The sequence below is a fragment of the Acomys minous genome (assembly GCF_964271855.1).
Source record: "Acomys minous genome assembly, chromosome: 5".
In the NCBI taxonomy this organism is placed as follows: Eukaryota; Metazoa; Chordata; class Mammalia; order Rodentia; family Muridae; genus Acomys; species Acomys minous.
Genome location: NC_140494.1, coordinates 204,028 through 226,991, shown reverse-complemented (window position 1 = coordinate 226,991; position 22,964 = coordinate 204,028). Strand labels below are relative to the sequence as shown.

General features: G+C 41.2%; 1 protein-coding gene across 3 annotated transcripts in view; it reads right to left on the bottom strand.

Moving 5' to 3' along the window:
• Positions 1 to 22,964, bottom strand: part of MTR (5-methyltetrahydrofolate-homocysteine methyltransferase) — an 81,625-nt gene that overhangs the window by 55,331 nt on the left and 3,330 nt on the right. For 2 of the 3 annotated variants that reach the window (XM_084782765.1, XM_084782766.1), the window contains exons 2-10: positions 16,662 to 16,876; positions 13,229 to 13,318; positions 11,630 to 11,699; positions 9,531 to 9,623; positions 7,808 to 7,914; positions 5,337 to 5,399; positions 4,736 to 4,830; positions 2,496 to 2,596; positions 1,010 to 1,071 (exon numbers count right to left, since the gene is read on the bottom strand). In XM_084782765.1, coding sequence (XP_084638891.1) covers positions 1,010 to 1,071; positions 2,496 to 2,596; positions 4,736 to 4,830; positions 5,337 to 5,399; positions 7,808 to 7,914; positions 9,531 to 9,623; positions 11,630 to 11,699; positions 13,229 to 13,318; positions 16,662 to 16,871 — 891 coding nt within the window. In that variant the 5' untranslated portion in view covers positions 16,872 to 16,876. Of the gene's footprint in view, positions 1 to 1,009; positions 1,072 to 2,495; positions 2,597 to 2,998; positions 3,298 to 4,735; positions 4,831 to 5,336; positions 5,400 to 7,807; positions 7,915 to 9,530; positions 9,624 to 11,629; positions 11,700 to 13,228; positions 13,319 to 16,661; positions 16,877 to 22,964 lie in introns of those variants that run through there. The other variant, XM_084782767.1, reaches the window with a different exon arrangement.

The following is a 22,964-nucleotide window of genomic DNA, read 5'->3' as shown; positions in this document are numbered from 1 at the left end:
TTAGTATAAGGTGAGCCTGGTCTTTGGAACAAGTTCCAGGTCAACCAGCACCTCGCAGAGAAACCCTGTCTCAAAATAATAATAATAATAATAATAATAATAATAATAATAATAATAATAATAATAATAATAATAATAATAATAATAATAATATAATAAAGGTCCTCTGTCACACCAGTCATGTTTCCAGTGTTCCATCAAATGCATGGGGTAAGGTGCATACTACTCACCAGGGTGTGGTGCAACCAGAGGCCAATGAAGGAAAAGGAAAGGGGTAAGAAAGAGAGCCACAACTGTCTACTTCAGATAACTGAAATGATCATCTCAGTACTCAGAAAACTGAGGCAGGAGAATCACAAGCTCAAAAATCCTATCTCAATAGAAACAAACAAACACAAATAGATCCTAAGAACTGACTCAGAAACAGTCTTTGAGAAAAAAAAAAACCCAGACAAATAAAAACAGCGCATTAGGAGATGGATGCACTAAGCAGCAGCAGGAGGTAACGCAGTCTCGTGATTCAAAGATGGCAAGTCCATTCAAGGGAAGGTTTCGAAGGTGACAACAGGGAGCCATGTGGACACTTAGTCCACCCAGCAGTGTGAAGACATTATGTGGTAGAGTTGCAGAAGGGACACTAAGCAAGAACCACATTCCATTTGGTCTGGCAAGGACTTTACCTGGAATTTTCCAGGATTGGCTACTGCTGCCAATCAGTAAGGAAACAGCAAAGCCCTGCCTTATGCTTCCACTTCTCGACTCAGTATCTAAGCTTTACTCCATTATGTTTATACTAGATTTTGAGGGAAAATTCTGCTTCTAAATATGCTAAATGCCATCAGGCATGTTAGCACATGCGATTTAATCCCAACTATTCAGGAGGCTGAGGCAGAAGGATAACCAGTTAAGAGCAGCTTAGGCAAGACAATCCAGATCTCAAAGTAAGTTAATTAGTTAATTAATTAAAGTAACACTGTCTCCTCAAAACTGCAATGAAAGGATCCCTGACCTTCAGCTGCATGGCCATCATGGATGGTGTGTCATCATAGTCACCAAAAGTATTAGGAAGACCTGAGAAAGAACATTTCAACCATTATTCAAAACTATCTTAACAAGTGCTTTAAAAGATAACATAAAATTCTGTATTGATAATAAAATGATAATTGCTTGCAAAAGTAAATAACACATTATTTATACAGCAGAAATAGCATAGCAACAACAAAATCAGGCAAACATTCACTTTGCTTTTGCGTATTAAACAGTAATTCTCTACCAGTTGGAACAGTGCCCCAGTGTCCCCTTCCAAGCCCCTTCCTACAAGATAATTCAATCTTTTTATAAAACTGCGTGTGTGGAAGGCACCCTGTACACACTTCCATAACCTTTGTACTAATGAACACTGACATGCAATGCAACTAAAAATAAGTAAAGCCAGCCTTCTTTTTCAAATTAGGTAAATATTTCTACTGTGTTTCAGAAAACACAAAGGATTTCATAGTATCTGAACTATTTCACATATGTATTTTTTACTATGGCTTGTGACATTTTTATACTGAAGGTAAATGTTTGTCTCTCTTTAGTATAACCTTAAGCTTTATTCTCTGACTATTTAGTTTCCTGTTGGATTCACGGCCTGCCCTAATCATATTTATTTGTTTGTTTTTTTATTGTGTATGAGTGTATGACTGTGCACCACCTGCATGCCTTGTGCCCACAGGGGTCAGAGGAGGGTGTTGAATCCCCTAGAACTGGAGTTACACATGGATGTGAGCCAGCATGTGGGTGCTGGGTATTGAACCAGTGTCTCAGCCCCCAAATTAACTCTCTAGATCACTATTACACAATTTAAAATGTATACATTTGAGGCTGGTGAGATGTCTCAGCAAGTAAAAGTATTTGCTGCACAAGGCTGACAACCTGAATTTTAGTCTTAAACTCCAGGGAAGAAGGAGAGAACCAGTTCCCAAAGTTACCCTCTTACCTCCATATGCACACCATGACACACATACAATTGCACTCACACATACAGAGCATATACACACATACTAATAAAATTGTTTTAAAATGTTTAATGTATAAGTATGGATTAAAAAATAGATAAAGTTATTTTTAGCCCTAAGTAGCTGAACAGTGCTCAAAACATTCCCTGGGAAATTTAGCTAGCCCAATTTATCAACAGTTACTGGATAGTTTAAGATCTACCAATATCTTTAAATTTTTTATGTGCCTTCAACTAGAAATCTTAGCACTTAGAACATGTGTGTGTGTGTGCACAAAACTCATGTTGAATCTCAAAACAAACACATACATTTGAATCCCCTGACTCACTTTTTCCCTCTCTTTTCCACCCCTACATGTATCTCACACACACACACACACACACACACACACACACACACACACACACACACATAAATTCTTCAAATCAAAACTTGTTACCCATTTCCCATGCCTTGAGTATAAAGTTCTCCATGTGCAACACCCCCTACACTCACCTGCATTTGGATAACAGAGGACATAGGCTGTTGTGCATTTTCCGATTGTTTCGATGAAAGGCCTCATTTCAGCAGCACCTAGAGCACAATTTAATCCAATGCTGGAAAAACAGTAAGCAGATGTTTTAGAATCATCATCTTTCATTCAAAATATTTATGCATAAAAGTTACAGTAAAGAAATGAACATGTGTAGAAAACCCAGATTTTTTTGGTGACCAAAACTATTCTGTATGTTTTTATAATGTCAGATATGTGTCACTCTGCAGAGATCCACAGAATACACAAAAATAAGCTCTGATGATGACTAATACTCAGTTAATAATGTAGTAACACTGAACCACACCAAGGCAAGATGGTAACAGGGAAAACTGGCAGAAGTGGGGACAGGGAGGGAGTACAGAAAACTCTGTGCTTTCTGCACACCACCCCCATGCCCTTTCTAAATAGACCGGCACCAGATGTAAAGCAAACATAATTCTCCGATCACCAATTTTCAACCAACCCTCACATCTCCCTTAAGACAGACAAGTCCAAGCCCAAGCATGATGGCAGATGTCTGTAATCCCAGAACTTAGAAGGAGGAGGGAGCAGGAGGCCTCCTCACTGCCACAACAAGTTTGAGACCAATCGAAGAGCTCCATGAAATGCTGACTCAATAAATGAATGAATGCAAGGTCCAATGCTTGGTTAATGTACACCTGAACAAACGCTTCCAGTTTAGCTATTTTCCGAGTACATTTGGTACCGTTCATTTAGGACACTGTGATGGTATGAGTGATAATGGGCCCCAGGGGCTCACTTGTTTCAGTTGGTAAAACTGTTTGGGAAGGACTAGGAGGTGTGTCACTAGGGCTGGCTTTAAGCATCATTCCCTGCTAGGTGGTTATGCCTCAAGATGTTAACTCTCAGCTACTGCTCCAGGGACATGCCTGCCCGATACCATGTTCCCTCCCTTGATGGTCATGAGCACTAACCATCTGAAACTGTAAGCCCTAAAATTAAATGCTTTCATTTTTAAGTTCCCTTGGTCATGGTGTTTCATCACAGCAACAGAAAAGTAATCAAGGCAGCTGCTACCTGGATTCCATATATTTAAAACAAACAAACAAAAACATTGTAAATCATTGTGCTATCATTTTAATGTTTTCCAAACTTAGATCCAATGTTAATTTGTCTTTTCCAGAGTTGACAAGACCCAGCTAAGCAGCCTTCAAAACAACAAGCAATGCTCACTCAGTTCTTAGGGTTCTAATAAAGATCAAAAGAAGCATCATATATGGACGTTCTTCATCAACTATACAGGTCTCATACTGATCAAGCCATTCTGACATACGCATCTACCTGGCTCGCTGCTTAGCAACGTCAGGCTCAAGTCTTCCAACAGAGTGCAGATGTTACCGTCTCTAAAGAGCCATCTCTGAATCGTACCAGGACTCACTACTGCATATAGCCATATTTCCTTCACTGTTTCTGTATTCCATGTGTTTTACCATCTGAATTTGGGAGAGGGAATATGGGGGGCACCTGGGAATCAGAGGACAACTTATAGGGGTGAATTCTTTCCTTCTACCATGTAGGTCCTTGTGATCAAATCAGGTCACCAAGATCAGCAGCAAGCATCTGGTTAGCCATGTTTTACATTCTTATTTAGTGAAGTGTTTCTTCTTAATGTGGACTAGTTCACTTGGCCAAGTATTCTAGGGCACATAGCAGGATTTCAATAAATAAATAGAATCATAAAGGATTCTATTGCTCTTTGTAAACGAAGAGTCTGACTACAGTCAATCATTAAACAACAGTTTCTCACATATTAACCCTTATCACATGAGTGTTAACTTCTACATACCCCTCCATTCTTAAAAGAAAAAAACCTGACTAATGTTCCTTCTTTAATTTACTCTAGGATGGTTCTGGTTGTCCCACAAATAGGGAGGGACACTGCATTAACACCTGCAATCATTTTTCTGAAAATGTAAATTGTTAAGAGCCTAAGAGCACTCCCAGTGAAGCAGTCTTAAACTATCAGCACCTACAGACTCACAGGCAAACATCTGACTGCCCAAAAGGTATGACAGCTCTCCATTTAGTACAGAGGCTTAAAGCCCTTAGAGACAAGTCTCAAAGATTACAGGAAATCCAGTGTACCATGGATATGGCACAGTGGGAAACAGAAGCAAGGCCTCTCTGGGCCACATGATGTAGCCCCAAGTAAAAGTGCACAAGAGAAAGAGTCACTCACCAAAGTGGGTTTGAATGAGACACGCTGATGACAAATGCCTCTCCTGTCTGGCCAGAAAGAGTCCGTCCACTTTTATCAACAATGGTCCCAGAAATCTGAATTAACAATGTAAACAGATCAACAATAGAGACTATGGTAAGGAATATGATCACAAAGAAAAGTGAAACAATCAAGTGCAAGCTCTCTGTGGAACTGTGGAACTCAAACTCAAAGGCAGTGCTCTGTCTAAGTATCAGAATGGCTATATGCAAGTGACTGGGGAAGAAGGGCAGAGAAATGCAGAGGAGGCAAGAAAACCTAAAGCAGCCTTACAAGTGACACAGCCAAGCCCATCCCTCTGTAGGCCCTAATGAGATGAGTCCTTAAGCCTTTGGCCTCTGCCCAGCAGCATGTCCTCTACCAACCACTTCTAGGCTCATTGTCCTTATCTCTCCAAAGGTAGGTTGGCAATTGGCAGGAGGGAGGTGAACAGAAAAGGGGTAGTTCTAAAAAATAAACATCATTCTACTATTGGGGGGGCGGAACCCTACAATAAAAACCCTAATTGTAAAGGATTTTTTTAAGGGGTAAGGGGCTATCATGCACACATTTAAGAACTTACAAAGATAGGCCGGGGAGGAGCATAATTCTCTTCAAAAAGTTTCTGGAGTGCAAACAAGGCTGCCTGTTAAGGAAAAAGAAAAGATATCCCTAACTCCCACGGTTAGGGAACCCACATGATGACCATGCTGCCTATCTGTTACATATGTGGAGGGGTCTAGGTCCAGCCCCAGCTTTCTCTTTGGTTGACGGTTCAGTCTCTGTTAGCTGCCCTGAGTCCTGGTTAGTTTACTCTGCAGGTCTTCTTGTGGTGTCCTTGACCCTACAGCTCCTTCAGTACTTCTCCCACTCTTCCACAGAACTCCTGGAGCACAACCTATTGATGGGCATCTGTCTCTGCATCTGTTTCCATCCACTGTCCAGGGCGGGTTGGTACCCTAGCACCCCTTCGCTGAGAAGGAGAGGGAAGGAATGTGGAGAAGGGGTGTGAGAGTGGAACTGCAAGGAAAGGGAGGGTGGGGTGATATCAGGCTGTAAAATGATTTAATGGTATAAAATTTAGAATAAATTAATTTTTAAAAAGAATACCTTTATTTCTGAGAACAGTCCAAAGTCAATCTAACTGGCCAATCAGAATACCCCTTTCCTAAGACCTCTTCAAGTAGGATACACACAAAGCTAGAGAAAGGAAATCTTTCCTAACCGTGGAACTGTAACACCCCTTCTCAAGTGTAACACTGCACAGGTTAACTGTTGAGACCTGATTTAGCCTTTAGCATAGCTATAGTCATTTTGTCTTTAGTCTCATCTTGATCATAGAGTGAAATAAGTTCTAGTTCTCAGGCTGTCTCCCAATGATTAATATGCTGACACTTTGTACGGTCAGAATAACCTCTTTTCTTGTTATGTCTCTATGGTTTCATTTCCTACGTCTCAATGGTTTTGTTACTCAAACTTGTATACTTGTTGGCTTAATATTCTGTAAAGTCCTCAACTACAGCCCCACTTAAGATCAATCAAATTAAAGGCCAGTTAGAAATGCTTTGTCTAGTTAACCAAAATGATGTAATGCTGCCCTCTCCTTCCTTCTTACACCTGGTTACTTGGTTGTTACCTGGTTGTGGTTTTGTTAACCTGGCTGAAGTTTTTCTTATAATAAGCCTGCCTTAGAAGCAGACCAGTGTCACAGTTAGGCTCCCAAGCCCTTTCTGTGACCCTAATCACAGTCTTGGGGTATGCATTCAATAAGCCATCCATATCTGAGACCGGTGTCTGAGTGGTTTGTGCGGCTAATCTTGGACTGTAATATTAACGGATGCTCAGGTGAAAGAACAGCTTGGCAATGGAGCCCTTACAGAGTATGATGCACAGGCTTTAAGTTTAACCTCAGCACCACTAAAAAAAATTAAGTTTACCTAACAAGCTAATTATTTCTTCTGAAGAAGAGCTAAAGAGTTACCTTTCTTCCTTACCACAACCAAAAAAAAAAAAAAGTAAATAAATAAAAATAAAAATGTCTTGCCTATTTTGTCAGCCTTTCATATACCAAAAAGGTATGTATATAAACCACAGATGTGCATCACTGAAAAAAAAATCATTGTGGGCTTGGGTTGTAAAACTACTTCACTCTGTTAAAAGTTCAGCCCTGAGAACTCACTTTAAAAACTGGGTGTGGTGGTATACACCTATAATCCCAGTTCTGGGAAGGCAAAAACAGAAGGATCCAGGGGCATGGTGGGTGGAGAGATCCAGAACAACAAGAGACAATCTTAAAGGAAGTGGGTGGCATCCGTTTAAGATTTAAGGATTCCTGAGGACAATACCAAGGCTCATCCTCCACCTTCCGCATGCCCCTTACATATGCACACATACATGCACATGTACATATATACACTTGCACCTACAACTGCGGAAATAATGTAGTCTGCACATTTTAAGACCTAAAAATTCAATCATTTTTATCTTTTTCACCAAATAAAAAAATTAGTAGCCTAGTGTTTTAAATTCTTGTTTAGCCACCCATGTTTCAAATAAAAAACAATACTGTGATTCTTTTCAGTAGTGTACCTGCTAGTTCAGTGGTTAGGACCACAGACTGCTCTTCTGGAGGACCCAAACTTGATTCCCAGCAACCATATCAGGCAGCTCAAAACCATGGTAACTCTAGCTATAGGTGGAATCAGATGCTTCAGGGCTCTTTAGGCACCTGTACTTAGTGGCATACACCCAGACATAGATATATACATACATACATACATACATACATACATACATACATACATACATACATACACATACATAATTTTCAAAAATCCAGTAGAAAAAAGAGCAGAAGACATAAATTACAGAAAAGAAAATGTGGTTTCTAGACTCGGGTGTGGCGTTATACGCAACTGAAAGAGCCAATCAGAGACAGACCAAAATGAGGTAAAGAAATTTATTTAACTTCAGTAGTCGCTATTATCATCTTCTAACTATAAAGGACTCTTCACTGCCCCTCCATCACCCCACTCCATTTTCCCCTTGACTTACTTTGGCATTGGCTGTATCAAAAATAGTTTCAATGAGTAAGATGTCAACCCCACCATCCAGCAGTCCTTTGGCCTGCTGCTTGTATGCTTCAACAAGCTCATCAAATGCTGCAAAAAACAAATCACAGCCAGAGCATCAGAAACCCACAGCTTCTGGCTCTCATCAATCAGTGATGGTTAAAAACACAATTGTTAAAGAATAACACTTCCTGTAAAACCAAATGCAGTGGCAGGAGATAAATAACCAAACAAAGGTATTCCTACACTGCTGTCTCATGCCCTCCATTGTCTCACAGATGAGTTAAGGGTGGAAAGGTATATTAATTTCTTGGACTATGTACTTTATTCTCAACATCTTTAAACACAACACTCTTCCATAGATCACCTTATGCCATTAAGAGACAAATATAGGAAACAGGATTTAGGAGCTGGAGAGATGGCTCAGCAGTTAAGAGTACTTGATGCTCTTCCAGAGGACCAGAGTTCTGTTCTCAGCACCCACATCAGGCAGCTTACAACTCCCTCTAACTCCAGTTCCAGGTTATTCAACGCCTCATCTAGATTTGCGCGCACACACACACACACACACATACACACACACACACACACACACACACACACACACACACACACACACGCACGCACACACCAAATAAAAATGCAATGCAATAAAATAAGTGAGCTCTGAATACATCACAGGTTAAATTTCTAATAAAAGTTATGGCCCATGGATTTCACCCTCCCTCATTTCATAGAAGACGCCTCTCCAGAAGACAACCTTTGCCTCCACCAACAGTTGTTAGATGTGCCCTGTAGTGTCTGTTTCCACTGAGAAGGAATCTGTCTTCTCACTTTACCTTACAACCAAAAAGAAAAACTGCCCAGCTACTTAATAGAGACCCCTATATAACACTTTATATTTGCTTTGTAGTTATACCTGACCTCGTAGAGTTTGGGGACAGACTCCCGCTGTCACATCTGACCAGAGAACATGGACCACACGTCAGCCTGGGAAGAGCCACTCTTAGTAAAGATGCATGGTAGCACAACACACAAGTCTATAAATGAAATCTCATAAGCTAAACTTGCCTGGGCTTGTCACCTACACAAAATCCATTACCACAAATGGTATACAGTGTATGCTCACAGACTGACCTACACTCTTAATTTTTTTCAAATCTTAATAAAGCAGGCTCATATATGGTAATGAATATCTGTAAGGCTAGCATGCATAGATAATGTAGAGTGCTTCCTGATAAATTAAAAGGTGACATAAACTGGGCACGGTGACTCACACCTGTAATCCCCTCACTCAGAAGGCTGAGATAAAATGACTGCCTCAAATCTGAGGATATTATGGGATAGACAGAGTTCTAGGCTGCTCTAGTCTGAACTATAGTGTCAGATCCCGTTTCAAAATAAGATTACAAAAAAAAAAAGGGTTAAAGGATAAGAAGGAAGAAACAACAAAGCAGTTATTTATAACAGACCAAGTGCTGACACCCAACTTCCTTTTAAGTACTATTTCTGTTAGTTTTATGGGACGCACTGACCCATCACCAAGAACAGCTGAAAGCAAGCCAGTAAGAGCAGCAGCTAACCTGTGAGTACTGAGTACTGCAGGCACTACTGTAAACCCTTGGCTCAGGTACAGTCACAACATTCTGAGACCTCACTTTCTAGACTGCTGAAGCACCTCCCCAATGAACGTAAGGAATACTCACTGATATTCCTATAATCTGGCCTTTCCACAGATGGGGAGACAGAAAGTGTCTTATTAGTTGGACCCAGAGCTCCAGCCACAAATCTCTTGATTCCTTTGGGAAAAGAGAAAAAGGAAAGTGTGAAATCACAGGTCGTTCAACTTTTTGGTATGAATCCACAGACTCCAGGGAGAAGTGTGGTAACACATGCCTCGAACACAGCACTCGGGAGTGCGAAGCAGGAGGGCTGTGAGTGCGAGGTTGCCCTGCGCTCCCCAATGCGACGCCATCTCGGGTGCTTGCCTCGCACACAAGAGCACCCACCCTGCTTCAGCTTCCACAGTAAAGAAGAAAGAAAGGGTGAGGAAGACTTGAAAACGCGGCTGTAAAACTCTACAACTTGGAAACCTAAAAAGTCCTAAAAGCCTAATTTTTTAAAGAATTCATTTGAAACAAAATTTGTATTGAATTAATAAATGGCTATTTAATTTTTATGTCATTGAGATGACTGAAAAATAATATTAACATATTTATTTGTGACTAGGGGGAAAAAATCACACAATAAAAGGGATACATAAGTATTATTGCTATAACAATTCAAAAGAACTCTCAAACTTCAAGTCCAAGTATTTCTGAATGCAAGCTCTATAACAGCTGTGGGCTGGCTATCCAGTATGTCTCCCTATTCTCAAGAAAAACTCAAGATCTTGAATTTCACAAGGTACCTTACATCAGAACATAATGTGAACTGCTTTATAGTACTACACTGCAGGGCTCTCACTCAAGTAAGTATGAAATCAGAAATAACAATTATAAACTCTGAAATTCTAGCATGAAGCAGAATGAATATTCTAGTCTGCTCTTTAAAAACTTTTGCCTCTAGGCCAAAAGTGAACTTGGATCTACAGCAGCCTGGGAAGCTGTGCTTATTTGCATATCAGAACAAAAGCCAGGAGTCCTGTAACTCGCTGGTTGATTTTAGTAACATAGTAACCTAGGCCACAATTTACAACTACAGAGGAAAAGACTGCCAACTAACTGATAATGTACCCTGCGGCTGGGCACAGCAGCACATGTTTGTGATTCTAGCTCGTGATGGAGAGGCAGGAGGAGGACCAGTACGTAGTTCAAGGTCCACCTCTGCAACACTGGTTTAGATCCACCTTGGGCTCTAAGACAGTCTCAAAAAACAAAAACAAAAACAACTTTGCAGCCTGTGAAAAGGTTACAGGCCCAAAGGTTCTTTATCTCCCCTGGTGCTGACTAATAGACTGGTAGGTGTAAAGAGAGCTCCTCCTTCTCTCCTTTGCCCTGGGTCAATAGCCCATGGCCACCTCTCTGTTGGGGTAATAGGCTCTGCCAATCCAAGCATTAAAACATTATCTCTCAGATACAGATTTCCTTGGAACTCGCTTTGGTCTTCATTAGTATGCTGCCAGTAACTTCCCAACAATTTCTCCACAGCTCTCCTACTGGCAATAACTTCACAGTTCCAAATCTTTCAGGTTCCAAGTATTTCTTCTACTTCTTTCCCTGTCTCAGAGCCTCCCACCAGCCCAAATGTTCTGATGGCAGCTAGCCAGGAGGTTAGTTATTTCAGGAACCACTTTTCAAGTGCCAACAAGACTCAGTCTAATACTAGGTTCTCTGTCAGCCAGGAAGAGCAATCAGGTCATCAGCAGACTAAGTGAGAAAACATTCAGAAGGCAATCACTGCTTATAAACCAAGAATGGGAAGAAGCTTTAGAAGGATAAAATCAAATACTTTAATAATAACCAAAATCAAATCAGCCAGTTGCTACTTAACAGCCCAATGATGTGCTTCCAAAGGGGAAAAATTATTCCACTTTTAAATACACAGAACATCATGGGCCTACCCATCAAGTCAGGCTGTGGGCATCAGTAGGGTAAGAGTAAACCTGAACTGCAGGCCCATGGGGACAGTGTCACCTCACAGAGACACCGAATGGGTTGCTTTGGTACTACAGAGAAGTATCTTGAAAACAAGTAAATCATCTGCTCCCAGGCCAAACATCATGTAAGAGAAAACTGCACATTACAGTTGAAAAGATCAAAGAACTTGTGTGTGTGCAAGAAACAAAGGAGAGAATGTCCCTTACCTGTCTGCAGAGTTATCTCCTCAGCGGCTTTTCTGGCCACATCTGCGGAGCACTTGTTCATCCGGTAGGCCTAACATACCAACCACTGAAGTTAGTCTCTCCTGCTTTCCCTCCATCCAGTACAGGATCTATAACTAGCTAATTCTTAATTAAACTCATCAAGGAACTACTGCATCAACTAATGAGATCTCAGTGAAACCGTACTCTGTAAGACAAATACCTGGACATCTAGCAAGTCAAATAAGCAGATATACCCAAATATTCCACAAATTAATAAAATATACTAACTCAATGTGGTAGACTATCATTCCTAGCACTGGGGAAGCTAAGATTGATTTCAAAGCATGCCAAGATTATATAGGAGATTCTATCTCAAAAGAAAGAGAGAGTGGGGGGAAAAAAGTATTCTAAGGGGAAAAACACCAATATTTGACGTGGGAAACCCAAGATCTGATTTTCTTACGGGACAGTGGTGGAAAGAAGCAATTCTAAACTTTGTGTAGATTAGTAACACCTTAAAAAATCTTGCTGGAACTGGGCATGGTGGCCTTTAATCCTAGCACTCAGGAGGCAGAAGCAGGTGGACTGCTGTGAGTTTGAGGCCAGCCTGGTCTACAAAGTGAGTCCAGGACAGCCAGGCTACACAGAAAAACTCTGTCTTGAAACACCGCCCCCCAAAACAAATTTTGCTGGGTGGTAGTACACACCTTTAATCCCAGCACTCAGGAGGCAGAAGCAGATGGATCTCTGTGTACAAGGCCAGCCTGGTCTGCAGAGCTAATTGCAGGACAGCCAAGGTTACACAAAGAAACCATGTGGGGGAGTGGGGGGGGGGGGGCAGGGATGCATGAAAAATCAAAACAACAACAAAAGCCTGATAAAAAGGGCTGGAGAGGTGGACTAGTGGTTAAGAGCATTGGATGCTCTTCCAGAGGACCTGAGTTCATTTCCCAGCATCTGTGTGGTAGCTCAAAATCACCCGTTAATCTAGATCCAGGAGATCCAATACTCTCTCCTGGCTTCAACAGGCACCAAGCACATTCATAAGTACACAGACATATATGCAAGCAAAACACTCAAACATATAAAAATAATTTTTTTCATCTGAGAAAGGATCATGGACCCTCGCTGGGAAAGAGCAAGTAAGTGGGTCCACACGTGCAAAGCCATCTATAACAGGAGAAGGGTCCTTCAGATGCTATCCACATTCCAGGCAAGAGTTCCTAGATTTGTGATCTACAGCAACTCCTTTAACTGCCTTGGCTCCTCAAATTATGTAATTAACAAACCAGAAGATCCTAAACAGGGTTTGGTGCGTGGCCATCTAGTCATCCACTTCTGCACTGGACGGCCACAGCCATTCAACTCCATGCACAGGTTCACAGTCAGTAATGTCGTCTTTCCAAAGGATATACTGTTATTTCACTCTTACTTTCCCAGAAAGGCAAGCTGCAAAATGAACGGGCTGCTGTGCAGAAGGGGTTCAAGCCATGGTTCCTGATAATTGGGATTATCCTGACTGCCGCTTGGGTGGTCCTGTCACTAGCATATCTCCACTGCAACAAATATAAACAAGCATATTGGACACGAAAGTCTCACCAAGTGTTCAAGGCCATAGTCGGCCTGGGCGATACTAGTGCTGCTGAACGTGTTTGTTTCAATGATATCTGCTCCAGCCAGCAAGTACTCCTGCAACAAAAGATATGTCAATTGTCATGAGTCCCTGGCCCAAGAACAAACATGCCCTTTCACTTTTGTCACCAACAACCACCTTTTAACCAACATGTAAGACAATACACTCAAGACTAGAGATGCAAGCAGGTACAAGGATTTCACAGAAAAGAATGTGGTTTAGTAGATGAGCACAAAACATAAGATTAGACAGAAACCGACACAGTAAGTTATGTAAATTTAGCTACATTCCTTAAACTCTGGGTTTTGTGTTAGGGAGGGGTTGCTGCTGACTCCAGCCCTTCCCACCCCCACTCACTGACTCCCGCCCTTCCCCATCCCATCCTCCCCCCCCCCCCCCGCCCCTCTCTTTTGGTTTTCTCTGTGTAACAGCCCTGGCTGTCCTAGAGTCACTTTGTAGATCAGGCTGGTGTTGAAGTCACAGAGACAGACCTGCCTCTATCATCCTAGACAGAGATAAAAGGCGTGCACCATCTAGGCTTGTTATTGCTATCTGCTACCTTTTTTAAAAATATATGAGTGCTCTATCTGCATGTACACTTGCATGCCAGAAGTGGGTATAAAATCACATTAAAGATGGTTGTGAGCTACCATGTGGTTGCAAGGAATTGAACTCAGGACCTCTGGAAGAGGAGCTAGTACTCTTAACCTCTGAGCCACCTCCCTAACCCTGTTGTTGTCATTTTTAAGGGAAATATATATATATTTCCCCCCAAGGGGCAGTAGGTACCCTGTCTATCAAGTTCCTTAAATCTTCTGAGTACCAGCCTCCTCATACAAAGTATTAAAACCATTTTCTGCTAACAGTAAGTCTACATGATCACATCAGCCAGCATTTCAAGTGTCTGGCACACCCTGGGCACTCAGAAGACACCAGCTCTGTTCTCTATACCTCGCTGCTTTAACATAACTGATCTTGGTACCCTACCATTCTCCTGCTTAAAACCTGCCTTCCTGGTTTCTCAGTCTGGACATCTCCATCTCTATCTGACTCACAACCTGAGCCACTCTCTGATTTTCTAACAGCCAACATATTCAATCTTGCCTAAGCCGACGAAAAATGTTTGCGGAACTAAAAATGAAAGCAACATGAGCACACTTATAACAGCAGTCATCAAGAAGGAAACTACTAAAGCAACTCTGTTATATGTCATATGATACCTAAAAAACATTGTATCTACGACATGAGGAGGCCACCAAAGCAAAGCACCACTGAACAAAGAAACACAATGTGTAGAGCCTATTACTATAGTCTGAATGTTAAATGTACTTAGACTCATGTTTAAAGAATTAGTCCCAGGCTGGAGAGATAGCTCAGTGGCTAAGAGCACTGTCTGCTCTTCCAGAGGTCCTAAGTTCAATTCCTGGCAACCACATCCATACTAGGATCTGATGCCCTCTTATGGCATGCAGGTGTACATGCAGATAGAACACTCCATATACAATAAATAAATCCTTTTAAAGAAGGAAAAAAGACTTGGTACTAACTGATAGCACCATTTCAGGAGGTTGTGGAAGTCCTGGTGGGTGGGGCGAGCTGGAGGAAGGAGCATCTTAGCAGTCTCTCTCTGCTCCCTGATCAGCACAATGCCATGTAACAAGCAACTGTTTGCTCCACCACTGTGACTTTCTGCCACAATAAACTACCCTCTCTACGAGCTAAAACAACCTCTTATTTCTGCCTTCTATTCTTAGAAAGATGGCAAAATTAACATATATACAACCATTAAATTTTAAACATATAAATATATGAGTGAGTGTGTGTGTGTGTGTGTGTGTGTGTGTGTGTGTGTGTGTGTGTATAAAGATATAAATGTGCAACAAAAAAAATTAGGGCTGGGAGGTAACAGTGCTTGCCTTTAATCTCAGTCCTCAGGAGGAAGAGGCAGGCAGATATCTGTGAGTTTGAGGCCAGCCTGATCTACAGAGCCAGTTCCAGGTCAGCCAGCTCTACAGAGAAACCCTATCTCAAAAACAAGCAAACAAACAAACAAACAAAACTTTAAGAAGATAATCACCAACTGATAGTAGTTATCTGAGAAGGATAGCAATTTATAGCAGTAGTCAAACAGGAATTTATTCTTATTTTTAAAAACGCAAGAAAGGGGGGCTGGTGAAATGGTTCTAAGCATAAGAGCTGACTATTCTTCCAAAGGATCGTTTCATTGCCAGCACTCATATGACAGCTCACAGCCATTCCAGAGGATCAGACACCCCTTACAGCCTCCACATGTACCAGGCATCCATGCAGCATAGACACATATGCAAGCAAAACACCATACATACAATTTCAAATATATATTTTTATAAAGCACATAATATATACATATATACACATAACATATATAATTTATTTTATACACATAATTAATTTACAGTAATATATATTAATTTATACAGTGTGTGTGTGTGTGTGTGTGTGTGTGTGTGTGTGTTCAGAAAAACTGAAAACAATCCTAAGGGTACCTCCTAATGTCATATTAAAATCTAACACATGGATCTTGGCAGAAAGAGAGAGACATGACACAGACCTTAGCATACCCTAGTAGAAGAAACAGGCTATGCTTTCTCTTGATGCACCCCACCACACAATGGTAAGAGAAGTTTATGACAAGCAGAAGAGGGTCCTCAGCAGACACCAGATCCAATGGCACCTCAATGATGCACTTCTCACTGTTACAAACCATAAGAAATAAATGCTGGGGCTGAAAATGGCTCAATAGTTAAGAGCACTGGGTTCTCTTCCAGGAGAGCCAGGTTCAATTCCCAATACCCACATGGCACTTCACAACCATTTGAAACTCCAGTATGGCATCTGCTTTTGTTTCCATGGGCACCAGGCACATACATGATGCACACACATACATACAGTCAAAACACCCATACATATTTAATAAATAAATATGTGAAAATTATATATATGCATGTACAGTCAAAACATTCATACATATTAATAAAATAGACAGAAAAAGAAAGAAATGCTATTTGAGCCACCCAATCTGAGAATTTTTATAGCAGCACAAAAAAACAATATTTTTCAGTATTCCTTTACAAGGCATTAATAGGCAAACATGAAACTTCTAATTTGTTCCACGACATGATTTTTCAACTAAAGTTTAAATGCCAAAGGCCAACAAAGAAACAAAACTCTACCTTTATCATCTGCTTATCCAAAGTGTCAAACACAATGTGGAACTTTTACTTGGTTTTTAAACAAATCAGCAGCTTTGCAAACATATCACATCCTTTCCCCATATTCCCTAGAGCACAGGCCGTGACAGTCTGAGACTGATGAATGAAATAACTTGAATGAATTTTTGCGAGCCTAGAAATAGCTCACCTTATGAATTTGGTAAATAACATCAGGTTGTGTTATACTCAGAATGTCATTGTTGCCTTTCAGTGGCCTCGTGTGAGCTTTAAACTCTTGACCCTGGAAGTCTTCCTCACTTAGTCTGTACCGCTGGATCATGGTCCCCATTCCACCATCCAGCACCATAATCCTCTTCCGAAGAACGGCTTCAATCTCATCCTGCAGGGTTTTCTTCATCTCTCCTTTAAAGAAAGTAAAAACTGACTTCAAACAATGAAAGAAGATATGTGGGGCATGTAGGTAAGTGGCAGACACTTACATAGTATGTGTGAGACCCCTGAGTTTGATCCCTGGCACCACAAAGGGAAAACAAGGAAAAGGATATAACTTAATAACTCACAACACAGAACAGTAGAGCTCATAAAAGATGTAACTACAGCATTAGAAAAATTGCTGTTGAAAATGCAGTTACTGTCATTTCTAATACAATAAAATGTTTTACACATCACAAAGCACACAAAGGTGAAGCGCCCAAACAGTGAAATAGGCTTAGCTAGTTCAAGTCAACAATTGCTTAAGGGGCATAAGCCCAGGCCAGGCTGCAGACGTCCTCAGGATTGTCTTTGTTAGTTCTATAAAGCTATTGCAGTTGGAAAAACATCAGTAACTCCAACCTGACCTTCAAAGTGTTAGCTTCAGCTATCATTCATTCACCTACTGGCAGAATCAATAACAGTCATATCACAGGATTTCCTCACTCACCTCCGCTGTCTAGGAAATAATAACCTTCGAACATCCTCAGCCCCCTCACCTCTCTGCCTGCTCCCAGATAAGGTCCCAACTCCAGCCCTTCCCAATCTTACTGTCTTGGTGTCTCAGAACTATCGGAAGGTCACGGACCTTCTGACTGGCATAAACTCACTTCAAGCCTCTTTTCTAGCTCATCTTTTCAGTACCTCCAGCATCTGATGATTCAACCTCTGCTCTACTTTAGCATCAAGCTCTTCTCATCCTTTTCACTCTACAAGTGATTCCCCTAACCCTGTGCAATTGTCTTCTGTTGGAGGCACCTCAAATTCCTCCAGCAGCTGGGATATTTCCTTGTCTCTGTACCTTTAATGATCTGAATGTAAAGTGTCCCTAAAAGCCTGGGGCACTTGGCACTGGGTCGCAGTTGGTCACAATGTTTGGGAGGGTTAGGAACCGCTGCCTTGCTGGATGGCGTTAGTACGCCTCCGGGAATAGGCTTTGAGAATATACGGTCCCACTCTACCTTCTCTGCTTCCTGCTTGTGGATGACATGTAAAATGTGGCCACCCAGCTCCTGCAGCCATGCCTGACACTTGCTGCCATGCAGATTCTTTCTGATATAGCTTCCTCTTGTGCCACTCTTCAAAAATTACTTTCTACAGTCACCAATGATCTACCAGTCACTGACGACACCCATCTTAGGACCATGTTTCAAACTATGCACCTGACACCTTCCCCGAGAATACCCAAATACTCCATCTAACTTTCAAAACCAATCTTGCTGTAGTGTCTCTCTTCCCTATTTCTGTGAATGACAATGCCCATCCCAGAAATATAAACTCCAAGAGTTGATAGTGTCTGGCTTCTTTCCTCCATGAAAATAACTGCCTGCCTAGCCAGACCACGAGCTCTACCACTGTGGTCTCTAAAATTAGTTCCACCCTACCATGCACACTCTCTACTAGTGAGTTCCATCTTTAGTCCTCTTCAGGAAAGTCACTTTCATAACCTGCAAGAAAACCCCAAAACCAGCTTTCTTTCACAGAGGTAAAATTAGGTTCACTTCCTTTCTGAATGGCTTCAGAAATTCAATAGCTAAGTGTAGTTAATGAACTTCTTTTGTTTTTGTGGCCCAAGCTGACCTTGAACTCACTATGTAGGTATGTAGGTCAAATTCCTGACCAGCTGCCTCTATCTCCCACATGCTGGGATCACGCATGTGCCACCACATTTAGCTGTATTTACTGAACCTACAGGTGATAAAACACTTCCTAAGAAAAGAACAAAATTAAGATCTAATGAGCAAAAAGCCGGGCATAGTGGTGCACGCCTTTAATCCCAGCACTCGGGAGGCAGAGGCAGGTAGATCACTTTGAGATCTAGTATACAAAGTGAGTCCAGGACAGGCAAGGCTACGCAGAGAAATCCTGTCTCAAAAAAAAAGAAAGAAACAAAGAAACAAAGAAACAAAGAAAAAAAGAAAATCTAGTGAGCAAAATAGCAGCTCAAGAACCAAAGGAAACTAGTTCCTGAAAATACATTAAAAAAAAAAAAAAAAAGACAAGGCTGAGTGAACTTTATCTATTAAATGACAGGCAGTGGCCCAATGTAGCACCATTTTGGCTACCTCACAATGCGAATGTCCCACCAACTACTAAGCACTGAGTCTAGCATGATTAAACTAAAAATGTCAAGGTGACAAAAAGGCGAGTCAGTGGGGCTGTAGTCTCAGCTCCTCTAAACAGTTATAGAATTTTGGATAAATTTTTGTGGTTCAGCAAAATGGAAAAACAAAACTGCCATAATAAAAGATCGTGTGTCAACAGCTGACCGTCTGAAGCTACATGTCATTAAGTGAGAGCGCTGTGCTTGTGTGTAAGAAACATTTGTTAGCTCTTCCTACTACTACACCGCTACTATCACTAACTCTAGACTTTCTAGTAACAAGGCCAAAGCTATGAAAACGCATCGTACAAAGCCTAAAGTTCCAGATTTCATCAAGGTGAGGCAGAAGTGGCTTAGTTTCAGGTTTGGAAAAGACATCAAATCTGATAGAAAGAAGACAATAGTGCAGAAAACAACTAAAACACACTCCAAACACAGAAAAGGAAGAACAAAACTTTAATATATAATATGACTAACTAATAAAGCTGTAATCCTCCCTGGAATGAGAGACCATCAGAGCACCCAAAACTTTCTAGGGAAAAAAAAAATGCAAACTTTTCCATAGATAATGAAACATGGCCTTTGGCATTGGGTAAACAGTCAATCATTATCCTATTATTTACATATCTGTCCCCTTATAACTCAGGCACTGAGCAAGTGCACAGTTAGTAAATCTAACTGTGGAGCATGCCTCCATTCCTCCTCCAATTTTCATAAAAAATACTTGGAGCCCGAGTGTTGAAATGACCACACGTGGCTTGTTCACGTGGTTTTTAAACAAACCATGGGGGTTTTTTTGTTTGTTTGTTTGTTTGTTTGTTTAGGCAACTTGCTAGATTTGTTCTATAATTTATGTGGAAAACTTCTGTGACTGAACACAAACTTAAGTTTCAAAAACCCAACTTAGAGGATGTGAGAAAGAGAGGGGGAATGTGAGTGTGTGTTTGTGTGCGTGTGCTGGAAATTGAAACCACTTAAACCAGGGACTTAAGTGAGATAAAACATACTACCAGGTCCATACCTAGAATTGGGGTGGGGCAGTTATTTTGTTTTGTGAGACAGGGGAGTCACTATGTAGTACTAGCTCTCCTGTCTCATTCTGTGGACCAGGCTAGCCTCAAACTAACAGAGATCTGCCTACCTCTACCTCCCAAGCGCTGGGATTAAAGGCATGTGCCACCACAGTCTGCCCTGTAATTTTTAAGATAAGTTTTATTCTATAAAAACTGAAACAAAAGTATAGATGATTGATAGATTAGGAAAAGATTCAGTTATGTCAAAACTAAAATGGATTAACATATAGAATTTTCCTACAAAAATTCTCCTGTGTAATACTAAGAAGCCAAAAGAGCAGGCAAAAGACAAATATAGCCACATGAAAGAAATGCTAGGCCTTGGTGAAGCACTTAAAAAGTGGAGGATCAAGCCGGGCGTGACCCAAAAATAAAACTGTCATAAACATGTAAGGGCCACCAGCAGGTGCCCGGAGTAGATAAGATAATGACGTCAGCCATATGCTGAACGATCGTGATAAGAGTGACGTAGAAAGCTAGATTAACAGAAACGTGTGATAAGGTTAAGTTAAGTATAAAAACCCTGAGAAGAAGCAGTCAGTCATCTCGCCTTCACCATGACTGCCTAAACACGGCCAGTTTGTGAACGAGATCCACCGACGCAGACACGGACCGACCTCTGACGATCCGAAACCGAAAGCCAGAAAACACCCAACTTCGGATGAGCACCGAGCGGTCGAGCAAACAACGTCGAGGCTCCGAACCTGACGAGCTGGACACGACTCTTCGATCAGGTCGTATACCCTTATGCTATGAAATGTTAGATGCCACTCCTATTAGGATTAAGATAGTGATTAAGTATATAGATTATGCCAGTATTAGAAGATTGTAACAAATGGAATGGTATTGGTGGTTCACACTAGTAGTGGCCACCATAGCTTTGGTGTGGTGTTGTTTTTGCATTGCTTTCTTACTGGAACACCCAGTAAATTTCAATAAACGCCTTTGCTCCACTATCACTAATGTGCCACAGACTGAGTCTCTTCGGGATCCTGAGTGCGGAGTGCTCAGTGCTCGCGGCAAAAACTAAAAAAAAAAAAAAAAAAAAAAATGGAGGATCAGGTTGTGCTCAGCTTTACAGCAAGGTTGAGGCCAGCTATACTATGAGACTGTTTGGGGTTTTTGGTTTTGGTTTTTGGTTTTTGGTTTTTTTGGTTTTTCAAGACACGGTTTCTCTACGTAGCCTTGGCTGTCCTGGACTCACTGTGTAGACCAAGCCGACCTTGAATTCACAGAGATCTGCCTGCCTCTGCCTCTGCCTCCCAAGTACTGGGATTAAAGGAGTGCGTCACTACCGTCTGGTTATGAGACTGTATTTTTTTTAAAGTAGAGAGGAAAACTAGGCAAATCTATGAAGAAATTCTTAAATTCAGTAGCTACCAAAGATAAGAATTAAGATGAGGTGATAGATAGCTATTATTTCCAATAGACACATACTCAAATTAGTGGCTAGTGCCAAAAACAAACAAATAAAAAAGCAACAAGAAACAAACTAAAAAAAAACCTTGAACCTTCCTGTTTGCTTTCTGAAATGTAAAGAGCTAGAGCCATTCTGAAGAGCAGCAGCCTTGTGTCAATGTAGGCTGCAAGAACCATTCTGGAAAAGCAGCCTCACAGGGCTCAGTTAAATTAACTATGCAGAAAATTCAGGAATTTCACTCCTGGATTTTTTTCCCAAAAAGAAAGTATCACACTGGTCCATACAAGAATGCAGAGGCAAACTCAGTAAGTTTCTTCCTAGAGAAAATGTAGTGGATACTCCTCAAGGAATACCACATGCCAATAAAAAGAAATATTATAGCAATATAGCTGGTTCTTAAGAATGGAATCGTGAGCCGGGTGTGGTGGTGGCACACGCCTTTAATACCAGCATTTGGGAGGCAGAGGCAAGTGGATCGCTGTGAGTTTGAGACCAGCCTGCTCCACAAAGGACAGCCAAGGATACACAGAGAGTCTCGAAAAACCAAAAAAAAAAGAATGGAACCATGAATGAATGAGAATAAAAGACAGAAACAATTAACTGCAACATTTATGTAAATTTCTGTTCACTATATACCTTAAACAACCATACACACACACACACACACAATTCCAGGATCTACAAGGAAATACACAAACGTATGGGTATATGAGAGAGTCTACAGAAGCAAGAGAATCGTGAGTAGCAAACACAAATAGATGAAAGAGCATGAATGACAAATGAGTGGGAGCTGAAGACAAAACTCTGCAACTTAGGTCCTTAAAAGTCTGTTGCTAGCCAGGCATGGTGCGCATGCCTGTAACCCCAGCACTGTCAGAAGGAGGAGGACCAGGACTTCAAGGCTATTCTTGGCCATATAGTGAGTTCAGGGGCCAGCCTTGGCTACCTGAGACTCTTTCTCAAAACAAACAACAACATGCAATTCTACATCATCCATATGTTTATTATCCTTAAATAATATATAATTTATCAAAACAAGCCACTGATTTTTCTGGTAGAAGGTTCCCTTATACTAAGTCTAATTAGCATTAGAGTCCAGCATTCCTAATTACTATCAGAACCTTTTCTTAATGTAAATCCCATGGGCCATTGAGAAGGCTCACTAGGCAAAAGAGCTTACTGTGTATGCCTGATGACCTGAGTTCAATCTCCATATCCGCATGGTGGGAGAAAAGAACAGATCTCCTGAGACTCTGACCAACATATGCAAACCAGGACACCTGAACAACCCACCCCCATCCCCATCACATACAAAGGAATAAGTAAATGTCAAAATTAAATCCTCTTGATGGTTATCCTTTCCCTTAGCATAGTGTGGGCATTCACTGAAGCTTTACTCTTCTGTACAGAAGTACCCCACAA